Genomic DNA, 24,222 nt, shown 5'->3' on the forward strand with positions numbered 1-24,222 from the left:
AGCTCTGGCCCATGGCTGTGGTTCTGGGATACGCCTGAGCTCTGGTACTGCGGGTGTTGAGAGGGGATAGGGCCCGCTGCCTGCAGACAGTCTGGGTACCAGGGGATGGCTCACGTGGGGTCGTTGGCCAAGTTCAGGAAGAGGCAGACATTCCCCATGGAGCCGTTCTGCTCGAAGTCAGACTTGAAGAACCTGGCTGTCTCCATGTTCACCTGGACACACAGCAGGGATGGTTGGAGTTGGGGGTTGTCTCTGCAGCCGAAGGGCAGGGGCCTTGGCCCCTCCCATCTCTTCTCAGTAAAGCCTATTGACTAATAGTCCTTGGGATGACCTAGAACTTGAAAAGGCAGGGGCTGGGTTTTCTCTCCCCAGGTCCCCAAAGAGAAGTTCAGATTTCCTCAGGTTGAGCTCTGCTCAGTGCCACCCCAACCCCTCACTCAGCCAGCTGCTTCCCTGCTAAACCCCTCCTTGGGCCCTCTGAGGGCCCCATGATATCCCCTCCCTGAAGTGGTCTTCCCAAATTCCCTGGCTTCTTCCTTCTCTAGGCCACCCTGGGCTCATCTGATAGCTGCCACATCCTCTGGAATGCACTGACGGACACACTGTCCTCATCAGTGAACCACGCCCTTCAGTCATGTTCTTGCTTCTCCCACCAGATAGGCCTGGACACCAGTAGCTTCTCAGGGAGAAGGATTATGCCTCCTTTATCGTATCAGGCAGAGCCAGGGTCCGAAAAGACAAGACTGCCTGCTCACAGCTTCCAGAACTTGCCAATCTGCCCTGCTTCTCTTACCCCCATGGCCGCAAAGACAATGGCAAAGTTGTCATCATGATAATCCAGCACAGCCTTGGACTTCTTCACCAGCCCAGCCTGGCGGCAGATCTGGGCAGCAATCTGGGGTGGGGTGGATTGGAAGGAAGGGTGTCAGAGCCAAAGCCAGGATCCCAGCCCACTGACCACCACGGAGGATGACAGCTAGAGCAATTTCCAGTCCTTCCTCCTGCGAAGGCCTTTGATGAGAGGGATCCAAGGCCAGAAAGATGAAAGTGTTCCCCCAGGTCCTATAGCCTTCCTCATGGTGGAGGCTTGAAGACCCCCTTGGGGCCCCTGAGGAGGTCTTCTGCAGCCCTGAGTCCATCAGCTGCCAGAGGACAGCTACCAGTCTGGACGGTGATGACCCCCGCATGGCTAGTCCCTGCCTGTTTGCCTCAGAAGACCCTCCTCACTGGCCAGCAGTCCTGGCCTCTGCTCTGTGTCTTCGTCTTGGTCACATCTGCAGGACCCCGCAGGTCTCACCTCATTGTGGGGGAGCCCGGCTGCTGAGAAGATGGGGATCTTCTGACCACGGGCAATGCTGTTCATGACGTCAATGGGAGAGATGCCCGTCTGAATCATCTCCTCGGGGTAGATGCGGTCATGGGGGTTGATGGGCTGGCCTGGGAGAAGGCGATCATGGACCCACGCTTGAGGGTTCAAGTCCATCCCTGCCAGCCCCCAACGCTACCCCAGACTCCAGAGCAGCACTACTGAACAGAATTTTCTGTGATATTGAGTATGTGTTCTAACTACACTGCCAGGTCCAGTAGCCCTGGTCACACCTGACTAGTGAGCATGTGAAAGGTGGTTTTGAAATGCAAGTGTATTGATTGCACTTGAATTAGTTTGTATCTCAATAGCCACGGCCCACTGCCCCCTTGGATAGTGCCACCTGGCCTATTAGAAGCAGCAGGCAGGGGGGCACTCAGGCCAAGGCCCCAAGGCTAAGCAGGGGTCATGTGTGCCTTCAAAGGAATGGAGGGTGGCCTGGAAAGCTCCTCCCTGAGGAGATGTGTGTTCTGGGCTCTGCCTCTGATTTGCTGAGTGGTTGGGGGCCAGCCGCAGACCACTGCGGTGCTTCCATCTCATCCTCAGAACGGACAGGAGTGGAGGACTCGGGATGGCCTTGGGGCTGTGTCTCCTTCTGCAAGCCAGCCCAGGGGCCTCTGAGGGGCGGGGACAGGGCACTGGAAGGCAGGAGGGTGAGGGTCTTGGGGCACCCATGGAACTTTGCACCTGATGATGCACTGAAAGGAATGGGACACAAAGGGCACTATTTCAGGCTCTCTGGCAGATTTGGGGACAGAGAGGCCTTTGCAATTCTCAATGCACACCTGATCTGCCTGGCGGTCTAACCAGCTTGCGGTTGAGCCCTGGCCCATCGCCTCTGGCCTGTGTCTGGGGCAGAACTTCGGAGGGCAAGGTGGCAGAGGCGATGGCGGGGAGTGAGGAAGGTGATTGGGGACTGGGTCCCGAAAGCTGTCCAGAGCCTCTCTCTGGTGACTCACCATTGATATCCAGGAAGTCCTCTGCCATGACCATTGGCCCCTTGTCAATGGGCTTGCCGGAGCCATTGAAGACGCGACCTGAGGGTGGGAAAGGGAGTTGGGGGATGCTCAGGGCCAGCCCTGGGTCTCCGTCACTGCTGCTCACCCTCCACACCACCACTGCCTCCCACTGGCCCCTCATGTCCCTCTCCCATCAGCCCTCAGTTACCCACAGAGAGCTGGCTACAGTGACTGTTTCCTTGGGGATCTTCCCTCCTCTCCCGGAAATCTTTACAGGTGAGGCGCTAGCCCAGGAAATTACTCTAATGGAGGGTTTTAGAGCTAGAAAGAGGAGAGGGCCAGGTATGGCAGATCTTGGGAGAAAACTGGGGGTGGGGGGGTCTGTGCTCTGTTTTAGCCTAACCCAAATAGACGTCTACCTACTGTGCCCCTAGTTGACTGAACCTGCCTTCCTCATTCACGAACATCTGTATGACTGGCCCTGAGCTAGAGTTGGGGGATCAGAGAGAAAAGACACACCTCTGACCTCAAAGAGCTCACAGGGAGGCAGACAGACAAAGAGGAAAGGACAACAAAGTGTGCTAAGTGTGCGGTCAGGGAAGCTGGGCCGGGAGGACAGAGGAGCACCCCCCATCTCCCCTGCCCCCATCCTCACCCAGCATGTCTTCTGACACGGGAGTCCGTAGGATGTCCCCTGTGAATTCACAGGTGGTCTTCTGGGCATCGATGCCAGAGGTTCCTTCAAACACCTATGGGACAAGAGGTTAGTTACTCTAATAAGGGTCTTGCTGGGGAGAATGGGGCCTTCCATTCTAGGCTCCCTCTGTGCCCAGCTCTGGGCAAGACGCTCTTGGGAAAATAGGACTTTCCTGCCTTTGGAGCCTATTAAGGTAGTTGGGCACTTTGCAGGTCCGTTTATTTATTCAGCCGGGCAACATTACCCTGACACCACTTACCTGAACAATTGCCTTGGTCCCAGACACCTCAAGCACCTGCCCGCTTCTCTGAGTGCCATCGGGGAGGGTGAAGTTGACGATCTCAGCGTACTGTGCGAACTGGCAGGAGGGGAGAGCAGCCCAGAGCAGAGGTGAGACCAGAGGTGAAGTCCCTGTCTCCCCCCATCCCTCCTTGACCCAGTCTCAAGCTTCTGTCTCCCCTTTTGTGATTAGGCACTATTAGGTGAACTTGAAGGGCTGGAGGTGGGACATTCGGGTTCTGTTTGGAAGACAGTACACCTGGATGGGTAGAGCACTGACTTCAGAGTTAAAGACCAGGGTTAGAACTGAAGCTCTGAAGCTTAGAAGCTGTGTGACCTTGTGAAGTTACTTCACATCTCTGAGTATTACTTTCTTCGTCTTTCAAACTTCAGAGGGCTTCTGTGGGGAGAAATGAGCTACGTGAAGTCATTAGCTGGTGCCCGGGACCTGTAACAACTCAATAAAATGTAATCACTACTACGGCTGTTTAGGTCCCATGGACAGCACTGTTGTCTCTGCCCCTATGGACTGATGGCGGACACACTGGTACAGTGTGTCCTGGGCTGCCAGGTGTCCCCTCGTACGAGTGGCCGTCTTTTCCTAGCCACTGGGCTGGGGCTGATTCACGTGTCGTCCTCACAGGTTTCAGGAATAAAAAGAGTCAGGCAATCACTTCTCTTTTGGTTATGAGCAACTATAGTTATCTCTTATCCATTTGAAAAGAACCAGGCTAGTATCAGGAATCTATAAAGAGCTCTTACAGCTCAACAATAAAAATACAAATACCAAACAAAACAAAACAAAAATACAAATACCAGAACTTTAAAACGAGCAAAGGATCTAAATGGACATTTCTCCAAATAAGTAAGATACACAAATGATCAAGAAGCCCCTAAGATGCTCATCCCTCGCCATTGAAGAAACACAGATCAAAACCACGACGAAAAAAAAAAAAAAAACCACGACGAGATGCCAGGTCCCACTTGTGAATGTGGCTGAAGTCCGAGGGACTACAGTGTGGTTGAGGGTGTGGAGAAATCGGACCCCTCAAGATGGCGCAGCCTCTTTGGAAAACACTCTGCCACTTCTCAAAGGGCTAAACAGAGAGATACATATGACCCAGCAAGTCCACTGGCCCAAGAGAAATGAAAACCTGACCACACAAAAATTTGTGTATGACTGTATACGAATGTTCACATACAAGTAGCAGCCTTGTTCATAGTAGCCCCAAGGTGGAAACAACCCAAATGTCCACAGACGGTGAATAGAGAAACAGAAGATGGCGTATTTGTACCACAGAGTATTATCAACCTTAAAAATGAACGAAATACTGATCCTTTGAAAACACGGATGAACCTTGGAAACACGCTAAGTAGGCGAAAGATGCCAGAAACAACAGGTCACGAGTTATATGATTCCATTGAATACAAAGTGTCTGAAATAATCTGATTCATAAAGACAGAAAGATTAGGGGCTGCGCGGGGCTGGAAGGATGACTGGGGGTGACAACAGGTAGAAAATCTTCTGGAGCTGATGAAAATGTTCTGGAATCAGACAGTGGTGATAGTTGTACAGCTCTGTGTATGTCCTAAAAACCACTGAATTGTGTGCTTTAAAAGAAGGAAGTTTAGGGGTGCCTGGGTGGTTCAGTCATTGGGTGTCTGCCTTCAGCTCAGGTCATGATCCCAGCGTCCTGGGATCAAACCCTGCATCAGGCTCCCTGCTCAGTGGGAAGCCTGCTTCTCCCTCTCCCACTCCCCCTGTTTGTGTTCCCTCTCTCGTTGTGTCTCTCTCTGTCAAATAAATAAATAAAATCTTTAAAAAAAAAGGGGTTTATATGAATTATAATTTTAAAAAAACAATAAGGCTGTCCTTCCAGGACCACAGGGAAGCAGGTTGAGCAGGTTGGGCAGGTGGAGGTCTGCGTCAAGGGAGTCTCACATCCCATGCAGTCTGTGCATGCTCCAGGAGCCAGGGTCCCGGTCTTTCCCTACTTCCTGAAGAGGCTATAAGCTGAGGCAGGAGAGCTGGGCTGGGAGAGCAGAACCTCCCCATTGACACCGACTTCAGCTCTTGCCAGCCCCAGAGACCTAAGCCCTGCCTGTACCTTCTTCCAGGGGAGGTTCTGGAGGGAGGTTCCCTCACCTTGCTTGCTTGGTGATTGAGTTACTTTGGGGAGTAAGTCAGAATCAGAATCTAGTAAAAACAAACGGTAATGCTCCTCGTATTCTGAAAGGTTAAAGTACTCCACTAAATTACTTCTTGGACAGCAGAGGGACTCAGAACTGACAAGCTAGATGAAATGGAAAAGAATGAAAAAGGATATCCCTTTGTGCCACGACCTCTAGAATAAATTGGGCTGTACTATGTTTTCTGACCATAATCAAAACAAGTTAGAAATCAAAAACAAAAAGATGGTTAGACAAACTTTATAGATTTGGAAATCTCAAAACCTAATGTAGAATTAGAAAATATTAAGCACTAAGCAATAATGAAAAACTGTATATTGATATACATGTGATGCATCTAAACTTTAAGATTTTATTTATTTACTTGAGAGAGAGAGCATGAGAAGGGAGAAGGTAAGATGGAGAAGCAGACTCTCTGCGAAGCTGGGAGCCCGATGCAGGACTTGATCGCAGGACTCCAGGATCATGACCTCAGCCAAAGGCAGTGGCTTAACCCACTGAGCCACCCGGGCGCCCCTAAACTTTACCTTTTTTTTAAATTTATTTATTTTCAGCATAACAGTATCATTATTTTTGCACCACACCCAGTGCTCCATGCAATCCGTGCCCTCTATAATACCCACCACCTGGTACCCCGACCTCCCACCCCCCCACCACTTCAAACCCCTCAGATTGTTTCTTTTAAAAAAGATTTCTTTATTTATTTTAGAGAGAAAGCCAGGGGGAGGGGCTAAGGGAGAGAGAGAGAGAGAATCTCAAGCAGCCTTCACATTGAGCACAGAGCCGGATATGAGGCTTGATCTCAAGATCCTGAGATTAGGGCCCTGAGGTCATGACCTGGGCTGAAACCGAAAGTCAGGTGCTTAACCAACTGCTTCAGGTGCCCCACATTTAAGCTTTAAACACTTATGTTAGAAAAAAAAAAAAACTGAGGAAGTTTAAGAGTATGCAACATGAAAAGTGAGAAAAAAAGAACAGCATTAAAATCCCCAAGAAAGTAGGATGGGGGGTGGGGAAAAGAGGTGATGGGGATTAAGAAGAGCACCTGTGATGTACGGACGTGTGAATCACTATGTTGTAACACAACACTATGTTAACTAATGGGAACTAAAAAAAAATTTTTTTAAATGCATATATATATATATATATATTAGAAGAAATAATAAAAGGTCAGAAATCATTAACACGGAGAGCAAATATACAACAAGGCAGATTAAGAACCAAACTGGTTCGTTGAAAGCCTAGTAAAATAGACTGATAAAATAAACTAATGAAGAAAGAGCAAAGACATAAAATTGTTGGAGTAAAAATGTCAAACCAGCTACACTAATAATATTCAAAAGGAATAAAAAGGAATTGCGAAGAACCGTATGCCGTAAAGCTCAGAACTTAGATGAAAGGAACAAAGTCTTAGAGGAAGAAAACTCGGGGCACCTGGGTGGCTCAGTGGGTTAAAGCCTCTGCCTTCGGCTCGGGTCATGATCCCAGGTTCCTGGGATCAAGCCCCACATCGGGCTCTCTGCTCGGCAGGGAGCCTGCTTCCTCCTCTCTCTCTGCGTGCCTCTCTGCCTACTTGTGATCTCTGTCTGTCAAATAAATACATAAAATCTTAAAAAAAAACGAGAGAATAAAACTCAAACCAAAACCAACTAGAAACCAAACAGAAAGCTGGAATAGTCCTATAGTCTTTAAGATATTACATAAATAGTGTAAAATCTTTCACAAAGGAAACACGAGTCCCACGTAGTTTCACAAGTAAGTTCTGACAAAGCAAAAATAATTTGAAACTTACTTGAGCTCTTCAAAAGACTAATGGAAAAGGGATGGTCTTTTACCTAATTTTATGAGGTAAGGATAACCCCAATGCAAAATAAGATAATGAAGAGAAAATTTTAGGCAATCTCGCTTATGAATATATACACAAAAATCCTATGCAAAATACTAACAAACCAAATCCAGAAAAGTAAAAAAAAAAAAAAGTCAAATTAAAAACCAAATAATAAAAGAAAGATTAAAAAAACAAAAAATAAAGACACACACACACACACACACACACACACACACAAAAGTTAAAAAGACCAAGTTGGAATTATTCTGACAATTCAAGGTTAGTCTAATATTAGAAATCTGATAATGTAATTAATTTACCTTATTAATGATTTGCAGGATTTAAAAAAAAAAGCTGTGATCATCTTAACATTCCAGAAAAAGTTTTAAAAAACTATCCATGATTAAAAACAAAAACTCTGAAGATTAAATAATCGTGATATCCACGATTAAAGAACAAAACTACTCTTTGAAAATGGAGAATAAAAGGAAAATTCCTTAACTCCAAAAAGCATCCTCAAAAAAAAAAAAAGGCTGCTGATAACATACTCTGATGTAACATATAAGACAGTCCCTTTAAAATTAGGAGCAGGGGCGCCTGGGTGGCTCAGTTGGTTAGGCGACTGCCTTCAGCTAGGGTCATGATCCTGGAGACCCGGGATCAGGTTCCCTGCTCGGCATGGAGTCTGCTTCTCCTGCTGACCTCTCCTCCTGCTCTCTCTCTATCTCAAATAAATAAAGTCTGAAAATAAAATAAATAAAATAAAATAAAATTAGGAGCGGGGGCGCCTGGGTGGCTCAGTGGGTTAGGCCGCTGCCTTCGGCTCAGGTCATGATCTCAGGATCCTGGGATCAAGTCCTGAGTCAGGCTCTCTGCTCAGCAGGGAGCCTGCTTCCCTCTCTCTCTCTCTCTCTCTCCCTGCCTGCCTCTCTGCCTACTGTGATCTCGCTCTGTCAAATAAATAAATAAAATCTTAAAAAAAAAAATTAGGAGCAAAACAGGGGTGTCTGGGGGGCTCAGTCGATTAAGGATCTGCCTTCTGCCCAGGCCATGCTCTCTGGGTCCTGAGACTGAGTTCTGCACTGGCTCCCTGTTCAAAGGGCAGTCTCCCTCTCCCTCCACCCCTCCTTGCCCCACGCCCCACTTGTGTTCTCTCTTGTTTGCTCTGCTCTTCTCTCTCAAAGAGGAATAATCAGCTTGTGTTTTTAATGACTCTATTTGTATTTTCCCAATAATTTTCTCTAGTGTAAAATCTGCTGGGATAATAATTTTAAAAAATTCAGATCCTTCAAAATAAATAAATAATTTCTTTTTAGAAAATTAGGAGCAAAACAATGACTGCTATCATCGTTCTATTCAGTATTACATTCGAAGAACCAGCCAATATAATATAATGAACAGAGGTGCCTGGATGGCTCAGGGGGTTAAAGCCTCTGCCTTTGGCTCAGGTCATGATCCCAGGGTCCTGGGATCAAGCCCCGAATCAGGCTCTCAGCTTGGCGGGGAGCCTGCTTCCCCCCCCCCCCCCGCCCCCGCCTGCCTCTCTGTCTACTTGTGATCTCTGTCAAACAAATAAATAAATAAATAATATAATGAACAGAAAGAAACACTAGAAGGCAATGAAACTATAAAATAGAAAATTCCCCAAACCTCAAATGTAGTAAAGATAGGACGACCCCCCCAAAAAAAGTAGATCCGTTTCTCTTATAGATGCAGAAATTATAAACTATTAGCCAGTCAAATCAAACAGTATATTAAATAAACAATGAGGTATGATCAAACAGGGCTCATCAAAAGAATGTAAACCCAGATAAATCAATCTTGGGAATTTGTCAACATTTGACAATATATAGTTGATAATAATAGGGAGGTTTTTTTGTAAACACAAATTAAAAAAGAAACCCTACAGAATTATGTAAATAGAAACCCAAAAGTCTTTTGATAAAATTTGGCAGTGTTTTTTGTTTTTAATCTTGTTTATTTATTTATCAGAAAGAGAACACAAGCAGGGGAAGCAGCAGGCAGAGGAAGAAGGAGACTCCCCGCCGAGCAAGAAGTCCGGATGTGGGACTCGATCCCAGGACCCTGAGATCACGACCTGAGCGGAAGGCAGAGGCTTAACCCACTGAGCCACCCAGGCACCCCCCACTTTTATTTCTAATAAAATCAGTAACATCCAGAGATGCCCATATTGCTGTTGTTACTTAATATTGTTTTGGAAATTATGGTTTATACAAGAAAACCCAAAAAAGAGAAATTAAAAGTATACTATAATAAACATAAGTGGAGAATGCTTCATTTAAAAAAAAAAAAAAAGATAGTGAGAGAGGAGACTGTATTCTTCAGAAAAGTCAGAGAAAGCCTGTGGGAATGTTCTAGGTTAAAGGAGGCTGCAGAGACGTGACCACTAAAGGCAAAACCTGACCTCAGACTGGATCCTCTGCTGGAGGCCAGAAAATGCTATAAAAGATTTCCTTAGAGCAGTTGGTAAACTGGAATGTAGATGGTTGATCAGATAAATGCATCTGTGTAAATTTCAGAAGTTGGTAACCACTGTTGTTATGCAAAAAAAATCCTTATTCTTTAATAAACACTGGAGTTTTGGAGTATAACTTACCCTTAAAAGATCTAAGCAAAAATTATGCGCGCACGCACTCGCACGCACGCGCGCACACACACACGTAGAGCAAAAGACAGAACAAATGGGGTAAAATGTTAACAATTGTGTATATAGACGTTCCTGGTACTATTTTTATTTTTGCGACTTTTTATAAATTTTAAATTGTTTCAAAATCACAAGTAAAATTAAAGCGTCCCAATGGAAAAAGAGGCAGAATTCCCTTCATTTCGGATGATATTGTATATCTAGAAAAACCCAAGAGGCTCTCTAGTTAAAAAATAAAACCCCAAGAATTAATGAGAAGCTGGAAGCTGTATACAAGATAAATACATAAAAATCAATCTTTTGGGGCGCCTTGGTGGCTCAGTAGGTTAAAGCCTCTGCTTTGGCTCGGGCCATGATCCCAGGGTCCTGGGATTGAGCCCCGTATCGGGCTCTCTGCTCAGCAGGAAGCCTGCTTCCACCTCTCTCTGCCTGCCTCTCTGCCTACTTGGGATCTCTGTCTGTCAAGTAAATAAATAAAATCTTTAAAAAAAAATCAATCTTTTTACCATTGTGTGTCAATATACTTTAGTTAAAAAAAAAAAAAAGAATCCTTTTTTTCCTATTCCAGCCATAAACGGATAAGGAACTGGAGAAAAATGTTCCATCCACCATAGGGTCCAAACCCACACAATATCTGGAAATAAATTTGGCAAGAGAGGTACAAGAGAATAATAAAATCTTGGTGAAGGACATCGAACAAGCCCTGAACAAATGGAGAACAATACTGTTGTCCAAGACAGGATGACTCACTGTCATAAAAATATCAATCTTTTTCAAAAGTATATAAATTATATGCATTCCCAATGGATTCTTGTTTCTTCTAGAATTTAATAAAATCATTTAAAAATTCATTTAAGTGTTTGACAATATCCAAAAATAGTTGCGGAAAAGATCATAGTGGAGGACTTGCCTTAGCAGACGTGAAAACGTGCTCTGGGGGTGGGGGGTGGGAGGTTGGGGGAGCCAGGTGGTGGGTATTATGGAGGGCACGTATTGCATGGAGCACTGGGTGTGGTGCATAAACAGTGAATTCTGGAACACTGAAAAGAAATTTTAAAAATAAACAAAAAGTTTTTAAAAAGTAAAAAATGAAAGAAATTATCTGGGATAATTCAGAGATTGGATTTAGATCAACATGTGTTAACTTTTATTTGTATGAATTATAGTACTGTATTAGCTATTAAAAAAAAAAAAGAAAAAAAAAACGTGCTCTGAAGGTACGGAAGTCACAGGGTTAAGTGTCAGGGTGGGGTAGACAGACAGATTAGTGGGGCAGATCCGAGTCCAGAAACAGATCCCAGGTTTTAGAAGACTGTTGTAGAACAAAGAGGGCACATTACTTCACAGGGAAAAATGGAATTTACTGAATAAATGGAACCAACAGAACCGGTATCTACTTAGAAGATAACCACATCATAAACACACATATGTTCCAGGAATACGTAAAACCTTTACATATAAAGCTAAGATGAACAAAATACTAGAAGAGCCTTTCTTCTTCCCTATTCTTAGCTTTTCTAGAAAAGCTGGGCAAGAGAGATGTCTTTGAGTAAGGTAAGAAATCTGGAAGCCATAAATGTAAAAATAGAGATACTTGACCATAGGGACTCCTGGGTGGCTCAGTGGGTTAAGCAGTTAAGCATCTGCCTTCCACCTCAGTCATGGTCCCAGAGTCCTGGGATCGAGCCCCACATTGGGGCTCTCTCTCTCTCCCTGCCCATGCTGTCTCTTGCGCGCGCTCTCTCTCTCTCGAATAAATAAATAAATAAATAAAATCTTAATTAAAAAATGCAAACAATAAACAAGGAGCTTCCATAACTCAAAAGGCAAACCTCAATATGTAGGAAGATGTCATAGAGGAGAAAGTGAAATCCAAACAGATAAAAAGACTCTCATATATAAATTAAAAAAAAAAAAAAACAAGATAGTATTATTCTCATTGATTGGATAGGCAAAATTCCAAGACAGAACATGTTGGGGGCTGGCAAGGATGCTGGAAAGTGGGTCCTCTAGCACAGGGGAGACAGGAATGTGAATCCCCACAATCCTGCTGAGCTGGCAATGTGATCCCCAAATCTTCAGTATCTATTTAAAAATCTATTTTTTAAAGATCTTATTTATTAATTTGACAGAGAGAGACACAGCAAGAGAGGGAACACAAGCAAGGGGAGTGGGAGGGGGAGAGGCAGGCTCCCCGAGGAGCAGAGAGCCTATTGTGTGGCTTGATCCCAGGACCCTGAGATCATGACCTGAGACAAGGCAGACGCCTAAGGGCTGAGCCACGCAGGTGCCCCTAAAATCTATTTTTAAATCAATATACATTTCGAAGCAGCAATTTCATTTTGGGGGATCTACCTTACAGCAATCAAGGCACCAGTACGAAAGGGATGTGTTTAGCTGTACTATCTGTAATAGCAAAGCCTGGAAACACACGGAACGTCTGCCACTGAGTCCATCACGGAACGTCCAGGCTCCGGGCTGCTCTCAGGAAGGACGCTACTGACACCGGGGGAATCCCTGACATGTTTTTAAAAAACGGACACCAACATAAAGCGCCAACGTGCACCCTATTTGCCTCTTATCAGCAGAATCTTCACCTTGGTTGTCTCAAGAAGCTGGGGATAAAAGAGGATAGGGACAGTTAACTTTTCTTTTCTCTCACCGCTTACAAGCAGCATGTTTTTTATTTTTGGTTTATTTATTTATTTATTTATTTATTTATTTTTGTAATTAAAAAGTAATTGGGGATGTTCAAGTGCTGTGCGACTGGTCATCACCATCCTAACTATATTAAGTCCCCCGCTCGACCTAACATAGGGACCTTAAGGGTTGGGTGGGGTGGGTGGCTCAATTTCCCAAAGGGGTGTGAGGAGGCGGGGCACCCCTGCGGGCCTGGGAGGGTGGAACTTGAGACTGGAGCGTTTGCTGCTTTGACGGTCACTGGAGGAAGCTCCGGCTCGGGCCCCTCCTCGTCCTGCGACGCGGACGCCAGGAAAGCGACCTCGTTCTCCCCCAAACCACCCACCCCTCGGAGTGGGGCTGCTGGGAGAGCAGGGCTCGCCCGGGGAGGAAGGCGCAGAGGTCTGCGGGCAGCTCCGATCCAGCGGTCTTTGGCTTGTCAACCACAAGAGGGCGCCCAAGAGCCAGGGCTGGGACGCCATGGGACAGACGTTGTTAATTCACGTCCTGGTTTTCCAAGGCTGTTCTGTGAGTCAGTCTCCGTCCGAGGCAGCCTTGCCTGCTGGGATGTTAACCTCTGGAGGAAAACTGCCTGGCAGAGGGCAGGCCAAGGCGGGCCCAAAAGAAAGGAGGCCACGAGCCCGATAAATAACCAGACAGCCAGGTGATAAAAAGTCATCCCTGTTCATGTGGGTTTATGAGAGTGAGGGACGGCAAAGGAGAGGAGAACAGAGAGAGGCGGTGTCCTGTGTGTCCCTGAGAGATGACATCCATGAAATAAGAGGAAACGAACTGTAGGGAGCAGAAAGACTGCAGTCAGACACCGGGAAGAATGGTCAGGACCATCACACCCCGTCATGGAAGATGTGGTCTGGAATCCTCTAGGAAGAGAATACCAGGCTCCACGGTGTGTGTCTGCCTGAGTTATTTGTGGTGGGCAGGGGTGGTCACAGCCCGTTAGAACAGGGGAGGGCAGGAGGAGGATTCCAGGGTATGATGATGACCTTTTACTCAAAGGAGCCCCATTTCAGAGCCTGATTCTCTCAACTCCCACTCTGGGTCCCTAGGAAGACTGGGGGGGGGGTGGTTTAAGGCCATCTTCATCCTCTGCTGGGGATTCTGCTGAGTTCTCAGCCATCCAGGGCTCAGGCAGAGAGGAGCTGCTGCCCACACTCCTGCACTCCTCAAAATGGGAAGTTCTTAGCAAGCCTGGCAAGACTTGTTTGAGAAAGCCCTGGCCTTGAATCCTTTCCTTCTGACGATGTCCAGGGCAGTTTGGGAAAAGCCCTCTTTGGAAACTGTCTTCAGAGCTGATACACATACTTCTGAAAGCTTTTTCCTTTACAAGTTGGGAAGTAGCCACAGACATTTGGAACCAAGTCTGGTGGATGAGGCTTTCTTCAAATCTCAATAAAGATTGGTCTGCATCAAAACACAGCAGTTGGAAGATTTCTAGAGCACTGAATCGTCTAACGTGGTCCCCAGCCAAGCAGCAGCAGCAGCAGCAGTACCTGGGAACTTGTCAGAAATGCAGATTCTTGGGCCTTAACCTCAGACTGCTGAATCAGAACTTTGGGTTGGGACCCAAAGAATCATTCCAAGGGATTCTCATGCATGCTCAAGTTCAAAAACCACTGCTCTAGTAAAATCTCTTTAATGAAACCCAGACAGGTGGCTGTCCGCTAACCTGACTCCTCTTTAAAGCTTGCACAACCTGTGTGTGACTGTTTGAGATCAGGGCTGGGAGTGTGGATGTTTAGTAATCTGGGGAGGGGGGTGCTTTTTAAAGTCTACACTCAGGGGTTTAGCCTTTAGGATTTTTTAGTTTCCACTCAGACCTCCAAAAATCAGATGAAAACTGTGGAAGCTAACTCTAGTAAAATGCACAGGCACATGGATACACGACTTCAAAGGTTTGCGTACAATTTCAAGGCCCTTATTCCCTGGGCTGAGATCTACACAAAATTCTTCCCCCCACAAGCATTTTTCCTTTTGAGAAGGATGGAAGCCTAAGTGTCATCGCAGGTGTGGTTCGATTTGGGCAGCAGGTGGCGCTGCAGAGGAGGAATTGTGGCATTTTGCCCAAGGAAATGGGAAAGGGGAAGGGGGTGCAGAACCCAAAGAGGGGTATATAAAGCTGTCTTCTCCATCTCCTGAACTTATGAGACTATATATAACTGCTTCTTTTTCTTCCCTCTGCAAGTCCAGGGTGCTCTGGGTGTCTCCATCACCCACTTACTCTGTTCTAAGAGTTACAGATGCATGTAACAGTCACAGAGTCACAGGTCTGGGGATCTATCTCGTTTCCTAGTCTAGCCCCATTTAACGGTCCGGAGAGCGGATGGCTGTGCAGGTACTGACTCTCCGTACCATGCGAGGGGGCAGCAGATGGCACCAACTGCCTAATCAGGCGTATCAGCATTTCTGCCTCTCAGGCAGAGCTAGGGCTACCGTTCTCAAGGAGGAATAATAAAAATAACATTTATCTGATTTGATCCTCACAACAACTCTCTGACCATTTACTAGATGAGGAAACCACCATTCACAAGCCGAAACAGATGCTTCTGGAAACTTCAGGGAGCATCACATCACCCTGAAGGGCTTTTAGAGACTGATTTCTGCATCTCCCCCCCCCCCCCCAACACCTCAGAGTTTCTGATCCTGTCAGTCTGGGGTAGGAGCCTGAGAATCCATCTTTCTTTCTTTCTTTCTTTCTTTCTTTTTAAGAGTATTTATTTATTTATTTATTTGGCAGACAGAGATTACAAGTAGGCAGAGAGGCAGGCAGAGAGAGAGGGAGAAGCAGGCTCCCTGCTGAGCAGAGAGCCCGAAGTGGGGCTCGATCCCAGGACCCTGGAATCATGACCTGAGCCAAAGGCAGAGGCTTTAACCCACTGAGCCACCCAGGTGCCTCCAGAATCTGTATTTCTAACAAGTCCTCAGGTAGTACTGATCTTGCTGCTGATCTTGAATTGACAGGTAGCTAGTAGGAAGGGTGGGCTAGGGAGTCTGAGTCAGACTGCGAGGGGGGGGCGCCCCACCGTCACATGCACACACATAAGCACTCCATCACACTCCCTCCCACAGCCTCCCCAAGGTTAGTGGGTCAGATGGGAAGGTCTGAAACCAAAAACCAAAAACCAAAAAACAGGGAGGTCTGTATGAACTCGGAATCCGGTTTCTGGGAATGAGAGGGTCAGATTTAGTTATTCTAACACTTACTCGTTCATGCCTCTCATTCATGTACTCACCCTTCCTTTGAGCAAACTGAGCACCCGCAATGGACTGGGTGCAGGGTGGGGCTCCAGGGACGTAGGAGTAATGTGCAATGGGAGGGACACTGTGGAGGCAGTGAGGGGACATGTGGCCGGGTGGTGCTCAAATGGCTTGACAGAGCTGCCCAGGGGACAGTACGAAGAGGGAGAGGAGGCACAGACTCATTGCCCGGGGACCTGGGCGAGACATCTAGAAGTGACCTCTCAGCCAGTCCTAGGGGTAAGTCAGAGGAAGGTATGGGGGAAAGGTAGCTGGAGAGGCAGAGGGAAGATATGAGCAAAGGCCTAGAGACATCAAATGGCAGCTCCATGCAGAGAGGAGGGGAAGTGGCCTGAGAGCAGAGTGGTGTGCAGGAGCCCTGACAGAATGTAGGGCCTGTAAGGTGAAGGCACTGGGAGTTCTAGAGGAGTCTGAAGCAGGGAGATGAAGGGGTTCAGGCTGCAGGGGGAAACATGGGGGACAGGTGGGCCCCACGCTGGGGGCTCGGAGGCCATAGCCAAATCAGGGAGCGCTGGGGTGGGAGACTCTCAAAGATCATTGGCAATGAGGGACTGGGCAGGAAAGGATGACTCCAGGGTGGCACCAGTTTCCCAGTCTGGGGTGGGTGACATGCAGTGGGAGCCTGGGAACTGTTTGGTGGAAAGGGGACAGCAGAGTGATCTCATACCTTGACAGGGCCCTTGATGGGTTAAGAATCCCCAACCCCTGGGCACCTGGGTGGCTCAGTCTTAGTTAAGTGTCTGCCTTTGGCTCAGGTCATGCTCCCAGGGTCCTGGGATCAAGCCCCATATCGGGCTCCCTGCTTGGCTTCTCCCGCTCCTGCTTCCCCCTAGCTTGTGTTTCCTCTCTCGCTATCTCCCTTTGTCATAAATAAATAAAATCTTAAAATAAATAAATAAAATCTTAATAAATAAATAAAATAAAATAAATAAATAAAATCTTAAAAAAAAAAAAAAAAAAGAATCCCCAACCCCAGATTCAAAACGCTGTCCGTCTCTGCCAGGGTCTTGCCATTCCCCGGGGGACACAAAGGAGCCAACATCCCATTTCCTTCCGGGAGACCCACTTTATGTCCCACCCACAGCACAGCTGGTTCCCAGGCTGAGATATTCCAAAAGCCTCTGAAAACCTTGAGCTCTGGACAAGAGTTAGCTGGCATTGCCCCTCTGCCTTCTGTTCCTTTGAAAGGATGCAGCTGATGGAAGCAAGGTCAACACAACCATCACACTGCCAAAGAGGCACGATAGCCTAGCTCCTTGGCGGTAGGTGTGGGTCCCTGAAGGCCCAGAGAGGGAATGGGGGTGCACTGAAAATGCAGGAAGGGAAACCAGGGTGGCTGGGGAGAGAGCTGGGGAGGAAAAATGTGGGGACGGGTGACAAGGAATTAGAAGGGACAAGCGGGCCCACAGGATTTGGCCTTGGGGCCTGGGAAGAAATAGAAGTCTTACCTTGACCTGGTCCAGCACCACCAGGGGCCCATTGACGCTGCACACAGTCCTGTAGGCTGGGGGGAGGGGTGGAGGTGGGTGAGGGTCTCACACCCAGGCGTGCGCGCGCCACACACACACACACACACACACACACACACACACACAGAGGCATCCTCTGCTTTCCCTCCCTGTGTGCACCACCCCCACCCCCTTCCCAGTCTGGGCTGTCAGGGTCATTAGCTGTGACAGGGCCAGCCACCATTGCTGTAAGGGTCATGCCCCTGCCCGCAGGGCCCCCCGCTGGCTTGGACACCTGCAGGAGGCTGGGGGAGGGCCAGGGCAAGGGCAGAGGCCCCTCAGAGTCCTCTCCTCCCCCTCAGCCATCCAGAAGTCTTTCTTATCTTGAGGCTGCTTCCCCTCCGGCCTCACCCCCCATCCTACCCACCCCCTCCTCTCTGACCCACAGCATTCTCCAAAAGCTTCTGGCCCCCAGCTAGAGAGGACGAGTGAACTGCCCTCTGTGGCCCTCTGGGATCGCTCGACACTGACTGAGCACTGTGCCTGCGCGCCTGTGCGCACGTGCACCTGTACGCCCGCGTGGGGGTGGTGGGGGCTGGTGCAGGCACTGATGAGAAGAATCAACCAGGGTCCCTGCCTTGTCATGAGGCCTTGCCAGGGAGGGTCCTGGACAACCTGAGCTCCCTGGATGCCTGTGGGGGAGGAGAAAGAATGACAAAGAAGGAGGAAGAAGAGGAACATCCCAGTCCTAGTGGCTGGAGAAAACCAAAAATGGGGACATGAGCTCAGCTTACAGGGAGCCTCTAACTCCAGTGTTGGGGACCCCAATAGGAGAGCCACAGACAGCCAGACAGGAAGCCTATCTCGCTTCTGCTGGAGGCTAGCTGGGAACCCCTGGGGTTCTCCCTCACCCATGACCCTGGGATATACATCTCTTCCCTGTGAAGCACCAGTGGGACAGCTGAGATGAGGGACCCTGGCGAGGCAGGATGGTCAGAGTGTCTGTAAGGTCACAGGAGCACTCACAGTTTGGAAGAACCCTGTTCTAACCCTCTTCTCAAAAGGGGAGTAGAATGGGGGTGAAAAACCTATTCCAGGGTCACCCAGCATGCTCGTGGCAGAGCTGGGGCTGGGATCCCAGTCTGTGCTTCCCATCAGACCACACTGGCTCCCAGCCACTTGCCCTCATGCTTCCGTGCAAGCCCGGTGCCAAGTCACCAAGTCACCCCACACCAAGAGAAACTCAATGGCCCCAGCTCAAGCCCTCCCCAGTCTGGGCTCAGTGGTCACACTGGGACTTGGGCTAGGGAGACCAGCTGGGCAAGGCTCTTCTGAGCTTAGAGACTGCTAGGAAAACTCAAGAACAGGAGGGCACTAGAAGACCCTTTCTTTTGGGCTTGGCTCTGGAGTGGCGGGAACTCCTTCAGCTTCCTCTGGAAGAGGGGAGAAAGGATCCAACCTTTCCTCTTAGACCCACCTTTCCTGGCCCCAGGGTCCAGGCTCCAGGATGACTGCTGTCTAGGGGAAATGGCCAGTGCCTCCTCCTCTGTTGGCCCTCCCATCAAGCAAGCTCTGGTATCTCCTATCTTACTTTTTTTAAAAGATCTTATTTATTTGAGAGAGACTGAGCAAGCAGCAGAGCACATGAGCAGGGGGAGAAGTAGAAGGAGAGAGAGAAGCAGACTCCCCTGGGGGCAGGAAGCCCAAGTCGGAACTCAATCCCAGGACCGTGGGATCATGCTTGGAGCCCAAGGCAGATGCTTTTAACCGACTGAGCCACCCAGGTGCCCCTGGAATCTCCCATCTCAAGAACCACTGCCTCGGCCCCAGTCCCTGCACTGCTGGGTGACCCTCACAGCCCAACTTCTGGCTCCATTGCTGACTTTCTTCGCCCACCTTCCTCCCTCCTCCTGCATTATCCAGTGAGGCTTCTCTCTAGGCCACCCCAAGGGACCAGGCAGAGCAGACCAGAGCCTGATTTTAGAAAGCCCTGGGAAGAGCTGGCCTCCCACTGGCCCTATAGCGAAAATACCAGACTGGCCCAAAGGGCTGAGATGGCTGAAGCAACTTGCAGAGTGGGTGGGCTGGGGTGGGGAGGGGCTCAAGGTCCACAAAGCCCCAGGGAACTCTTTCCAATTCTGCCTCTGAGTCTAGTCTTTCAACTTCCTCCCTTCCATTTCACAGCTTCTTTCTGGGAAACCAGTCTGGTGGAAATCCCCACAGAGCTACCTCGGGGAAGGCACCTGAGGTAGGGAAAGCAGTGGTAAGCAGCTGGGAGCAGCTCAGAGGGCCCTTGGGTTGGGTGCCCAGTGTGTGGTCTGTAAGCCCCCAGCTCATCCCACCAGCCTCGGCCATAAACCAGCTTACTGGGGTTCCAGAGGCACTGGTCTCGCGCTCTCTCTTGGGGTTTCTAAATGCTTGCTAGGTGAGTCCACCCTCCACAGGCTGGGCCCTTTGACTGCAGAAAAGCCACTCTGGCTGTTCGGCATGGCTTTTCATATCCCACAACACCCAGCCCCTAACTTAGTTCTACAGCCCCCTGGCTCTGCTCCCCACTGAAGTCCCACAGCCCTCAGGGGACACCCTGGATAGAGGGTGTCCTCTTCTCCAGCCTGTGGTCCTTAATGAGATGGGTCATGTCTCTGCCCTCAGACCAGAGCTCTGTTGCCTCCCAGGTCAGACTGGAGCCTATCTTTCCTTAGAGGCTGTCTAGTCTGGACACAGCCAAAGTGGGGGCCGGGCCAAAGGTGTCCTTGACAGAAGCTGGGTTTTTTGTGTGTACCCACTCCCAGCTGATTGTGGACAACGGAGGCCCAGAGGTTGGCTGATTTCTCCTGGGGCACACTACACATCAGACAGCATCCTGTGGCACTGCCCCCAGCCTTGGCACCTACTTCTCAACCTTGGTGAGGTGCAGGGGGGTGGGTTGTGCTGGAGGCAGGGGGCTGGCCCGGAAGACCTCTGAGGGGCACTCCCTCAATAGGCCTCCCAGAGACTTTGCAGAAACTCCCTCCCTCCACTCTTCCCCTCCCCTTCTCCATTGTCCTAGCTGACACTTCCGGTAGCACTTAGGGCCACAGGCTTGGAGCCCCTCCCTGCCCCCATCTCCCCTAGGCCTTCTCGGTCAAAGGCTCAGCGGGGCTCCGTGCAGCCCACTAATTAGGGCCAGCCCAGCCACACCTGCAGCGTCCTGGGAGAGGGCTGAGCCAGTCGCCCAGGCGTGAGGCTGGGGTGGGGGCAAGCCCGGGGCAGCAGGTCCCGAACCTCCTCCCTGATCCCCTCCTGAGGGATTAGCAGAAGGAGGGCAAGGGGCTGGAAGCCCAGGCTTCTTAGAATCAGTTCAGGACCAGCCGGGTGGAACTCTTTCAGTGTGACCTCTCTGGCCTTTCCGTTGAGGAAACTGAGTCAGGCGGCAAAGCTGGAGGTTTGGCACTCCAGCCTCTGGGTGATCTGACCCGGCTCTACCCCTCCAGCTGGGCTGACAGCCTGTGGGTCCAAGCTTTGCTCCTGCGGCACCCTGCCCCCCTGCTTCCCCCCACGCCCCCAGGCCCTGCCTAGCATCTTCTGCCCCATGCAACAGGAAAATAATCCATGCCACCTCCTCCCCTTGGGGAAAGAGCTCTAGCTCTCAGGGAGGCAAATGGTCCCTTCTGAACCAGGGCACATATTGTTGGGATTCCCTTCCCATTCAAGTCTACCCTGCCCCCACCTTTCTGGCTCATTCCCTCAGCCACTGCAGTGGAATCACCCTTAAGGCCTCAGGCCTGTTGGTCCCTCTCCTCCTCCAGGAAGCCTTCTCTTGGACTCACCCCACCCATGGCCAAGGAAGCCCTGAGGCTGGAAGCCAGTTGCCCCACCCCTGTCCTTCTGGTCCCCCACCTTTCCTCCTAGGCTCCTTCTATCTTTACATAAAGTTCTACTGCCCAGAAATCCAGAGTCCTTGGGGGTCAGAGGCCAGGCTGGGGGAGATGGGCAGAGAGACACAGGAGACCTGCCTCAGTGACCTGAGCGAACAGCTATAGTTCTGCACAAGCCCTCTCCCCCCCACACACCCTCCTCCTCCAATCCCCCTCCACAACCTTCAGGCAGGAAACCCCTCAGGCCCCAGAGGAGAAGGGGGATGGGAATTGGAGAAAGCTGTGGTCACAGAAGCACACTGAGGAATCAGATCTGATCCTGGGTTGGGGAGGCTGTCGGTGGGGCAGGGGCTGGCCCCTGGGGGGTACCCTATAGGACACTGGTGTGCAGCCTTTGTCACTGCAGGAACAGTGCAGGAACAACTTTAATGCTGGTGGGGAGAAGAGCCAGTGGGGTGGAGGGTGGAGGGGCTCCCCCTCAGCAGAACCTTGTCTCCAGGTCAGCTGTTGGGTGTGACACATTCACCTGGGTGGGGGCCCCGTGAAGGGACACACAAACAGACACCGAGGGTACTGCCACCCCTGGGTCCCAGCCTGGGTCACATCTCCTGGGTGTTTCTCTGTACCAGGCCTTGTTGACTCTAAATAAGGTGCGGGCCGGAGGGAACCGGCTGGAGGGAGCCCTGGGGTGAGGTGGCACCTGTCAGGGTCCCTGGGAAGGCACCCTGCAAGGAAGGGTAGTTGGGGGAGGAGCTCAGATCTCCACCAGGCCTGGGCTCTGGACCCAAGTGGGGGGGCCGGCTGGGGTATTTCCCGGCCTTCATGACCCCTGCTTTGCCCCAGGGGGTATCAAGGCCTCAGCGCTTCCCGGTTCCTGGGTGCCTCCACAGGGCTGGGCCTGCAGGGCCTCCTTACTAAATCTGGCCCCCGCTCAGTTTCTCCTCTGCAGGAATGTGCTCCACCCCTCAGTGCCTGCCTCAGGCCCTAGGAGGTGCCTGCACACCCCCTGCTGTGTTCCTCCGCAAGGGGCCTAACCACACTGCACTTGGTCTGTTCTGGGTGGCTGCCAGCCCCATTCAACGCAGACCTGGCTGCCCCGTCGGGCGGCTCCTCCCCCTGCGGCCTGGGTAACAGCGACAGAGGGCGGGAGGCTGTGCTGGGCCAGCTTCTCTGTTCACATGCCATGGCCCTGGCGGGAGCCTCCAGCTCTCCGTGGCCGTCCTGGCCAAGCTGGTTTATGCCAGTGAGCTGGGCTGTCTGAGAACCTGAGAATTGGAGAATGACCTTGGCAAGGAGAGATGTAGCCGGTACCCCCATTGGTCCTCAGAGCCTTACTGGTTTCTGTGTCCCAGATATCTGGACACACCTCGGGGTGGCCCCCTCTGAGTCCTGCAAGGGCATACACTGGGCTGTCCCTATACAGACATTCGACATCACCTGCCCACGTACCCACATTCTCCCCATGAGCACGCACACGCGTGCGTGGACCCACACGTTCGCGCTGAACCCACAAGCGTGCACACTCACTGTCCCACATTTCCTCACTCTGATCACACCCATCTGCAAGCGGTCACACACATATTTACGCCCATCCCCAACTAAGTGAAGGTGGGAGCACACAAGTACCCAGGCACGCGCCTTGCCCTGGGTTAGACTCACAGACACCTTCCCCAAAATGCACGCATGACATGTACCTGCGGACACAACACGCAGTGGCACATATGTCCCCACCGCGAGAAAGCACACACAGCCTGCCCTGCCACACACATTCCCTGAGAACACCTGATGGTACATTTCCTTGTGCTGAATGTCCTGGTGCACACGCACAACGCCCCCCCCCAACACACACTGATTCACACAAAGCATGTATCACAAACACACACTCTTGGGGCAGCGGGGAACTCTCTCTGGACTTGGGGTCTCAGTACAGGGTAAGGGAGATGACTGAGAGGTTCCTGCAAGTTTCCTGCCTTCTCCTGTTGAGTAGCCTGGGCTGGGGACCCCATCCCCCAGCTGCAGAGATGGTCCCTTGTCGGGGGCAGCCCATGGTGTCACTCTGTTGGAGAGCCCCCTAGATCTTCCTCTGCCTCAGATCCTCCTCTTTCCCAGAACCTAAGAAGCAGAACCACCCAGCAGCGCCCACCCCCACCCCCCTGAGGGGATTGTACTCACTGACACGGGGGTGGGTGATGTAGTTTCTGGTGACCGCTTGCATATGTTCTCGGGCTGTGCCCAGGTCACAGCCACTGCCGGGGACTCCCCCGGGCCTACTGTCTACCTTCATGGCCATGGCGAGGCGGCTGGCTGGGAGCTGAGGACAGGAGCCTGCTGTGGCGAATGCAACACTTGAGGCCCAGCTGGAGCTGGAGGAGCTGGAGAGGGCGGCTCAGACCGCCCCAGAGGCCACCCCTCCCCTCACCAGTCCCCTCCTCCCTGAGTTGACTGTAAACAGGGAAACCGGCCTCTGGTCCAGAAGCTCTTCCGGATCTGGGAGGGGATGTAAGCCAATAGCCAGCAGCAGCTGCCAGGAGGGTAGCAGTGCAGGGGTATGGCTGGCCTTCTAACCTCTGAATCTGGGTGTCCATTTGCCCCCAGTCTGTGGCCAGTGTGAACTCCGCTCTTCCCCTTGCTCCAGACCACATCTCCTCCTACTCTCCACACCACATGCACTTTCTGGCAGGCTGCTCTCTCCACACGTCTCTTCCTCACTGTCTCCCCATTCTTGTGCCAGCTTCAGGGCCACCTCCTACAGGAAGCCTTCCCTGCGTTCACCACTCATCTGGTGTCTTTCCTTTGTCATGCCCTTTTGGAGAATTGTCTCTTATCACTGCCCCTAGACTCTGAGCCTCCAGAGAGCTGAGTTTGTGTCTCCTCCCTCAGACTTTGGTCTCTTTAAGTCTTTCTGTCTCATAATACTGAGAGCTTTCTGGGAGCCGGGGCAAGTCTCCCTCCATTCATTCCTAGGACTGTCTTACCTT

General features: G+C 50.4%; 1 protein-coding gene across 1 annotated transcript in view; it reads right to left on the reverse strand.

Moving 5' to 3' along the window:
- Positions 1 to 23,654, reverse strand: part of ATP6V1B1 (ATPase H+ transporting V1 subunit B1) — a 29,131-nt gene extending 5,477 nt beyond the window's left edge. Inside the window, exons 1-8 of the mRNA XM_082745811.1 lie at positions 23,417 to 23,654; positions 17,388 to 17,443; positions 3,282 to 3,380; positions 2,981 to 3,074; positions 2,326 to 2,403; positions 1,298 to 1,437; positions 794 to 895; positions 115 to 212 (exon numbers count right to left, since the gene is read on the reverse strand). Of these exons, the coding sequence (XP_082601937.1) occupies positions 115 to 212; positions 794 to 895; positions 1,298 to 1,437; positions 2,326 to 2,403; positions 2,981 to 3,074; positions 3,282 to 3,380; positions 17,388 to 17,443; positions 23,417 to 23,534 (785 nt within the window). The 5' untranslated portion in view covers positions 23,535 to 23,654. The remainder of the gene's footprint in view (positions 1 to 114; positions 213 to 793; positions 896 to 1,297; positions 1,438 to 2,325; positions 2,404 to 2,980; positions 3,075 to 3,281; positions 3,381 to 17,387; positions 17,444 to 23,416) is intronic.
- Positions 23,655 to 24,222: the final 568 nt, after the last annotated feature.

The sequence above is a fragment of the Mustela nivalis genome, assembly GCF_964662115.1.
Source record: "Mustela nivalis genome assembly, chromosome: 8".
Taxonomy (NCBI): domain Eukaryota; kingdom Metazoa; phylum Chordata; class Mammalia; order Carnivora; family Mustelidae; genus Mustela; species Mustela nivalis.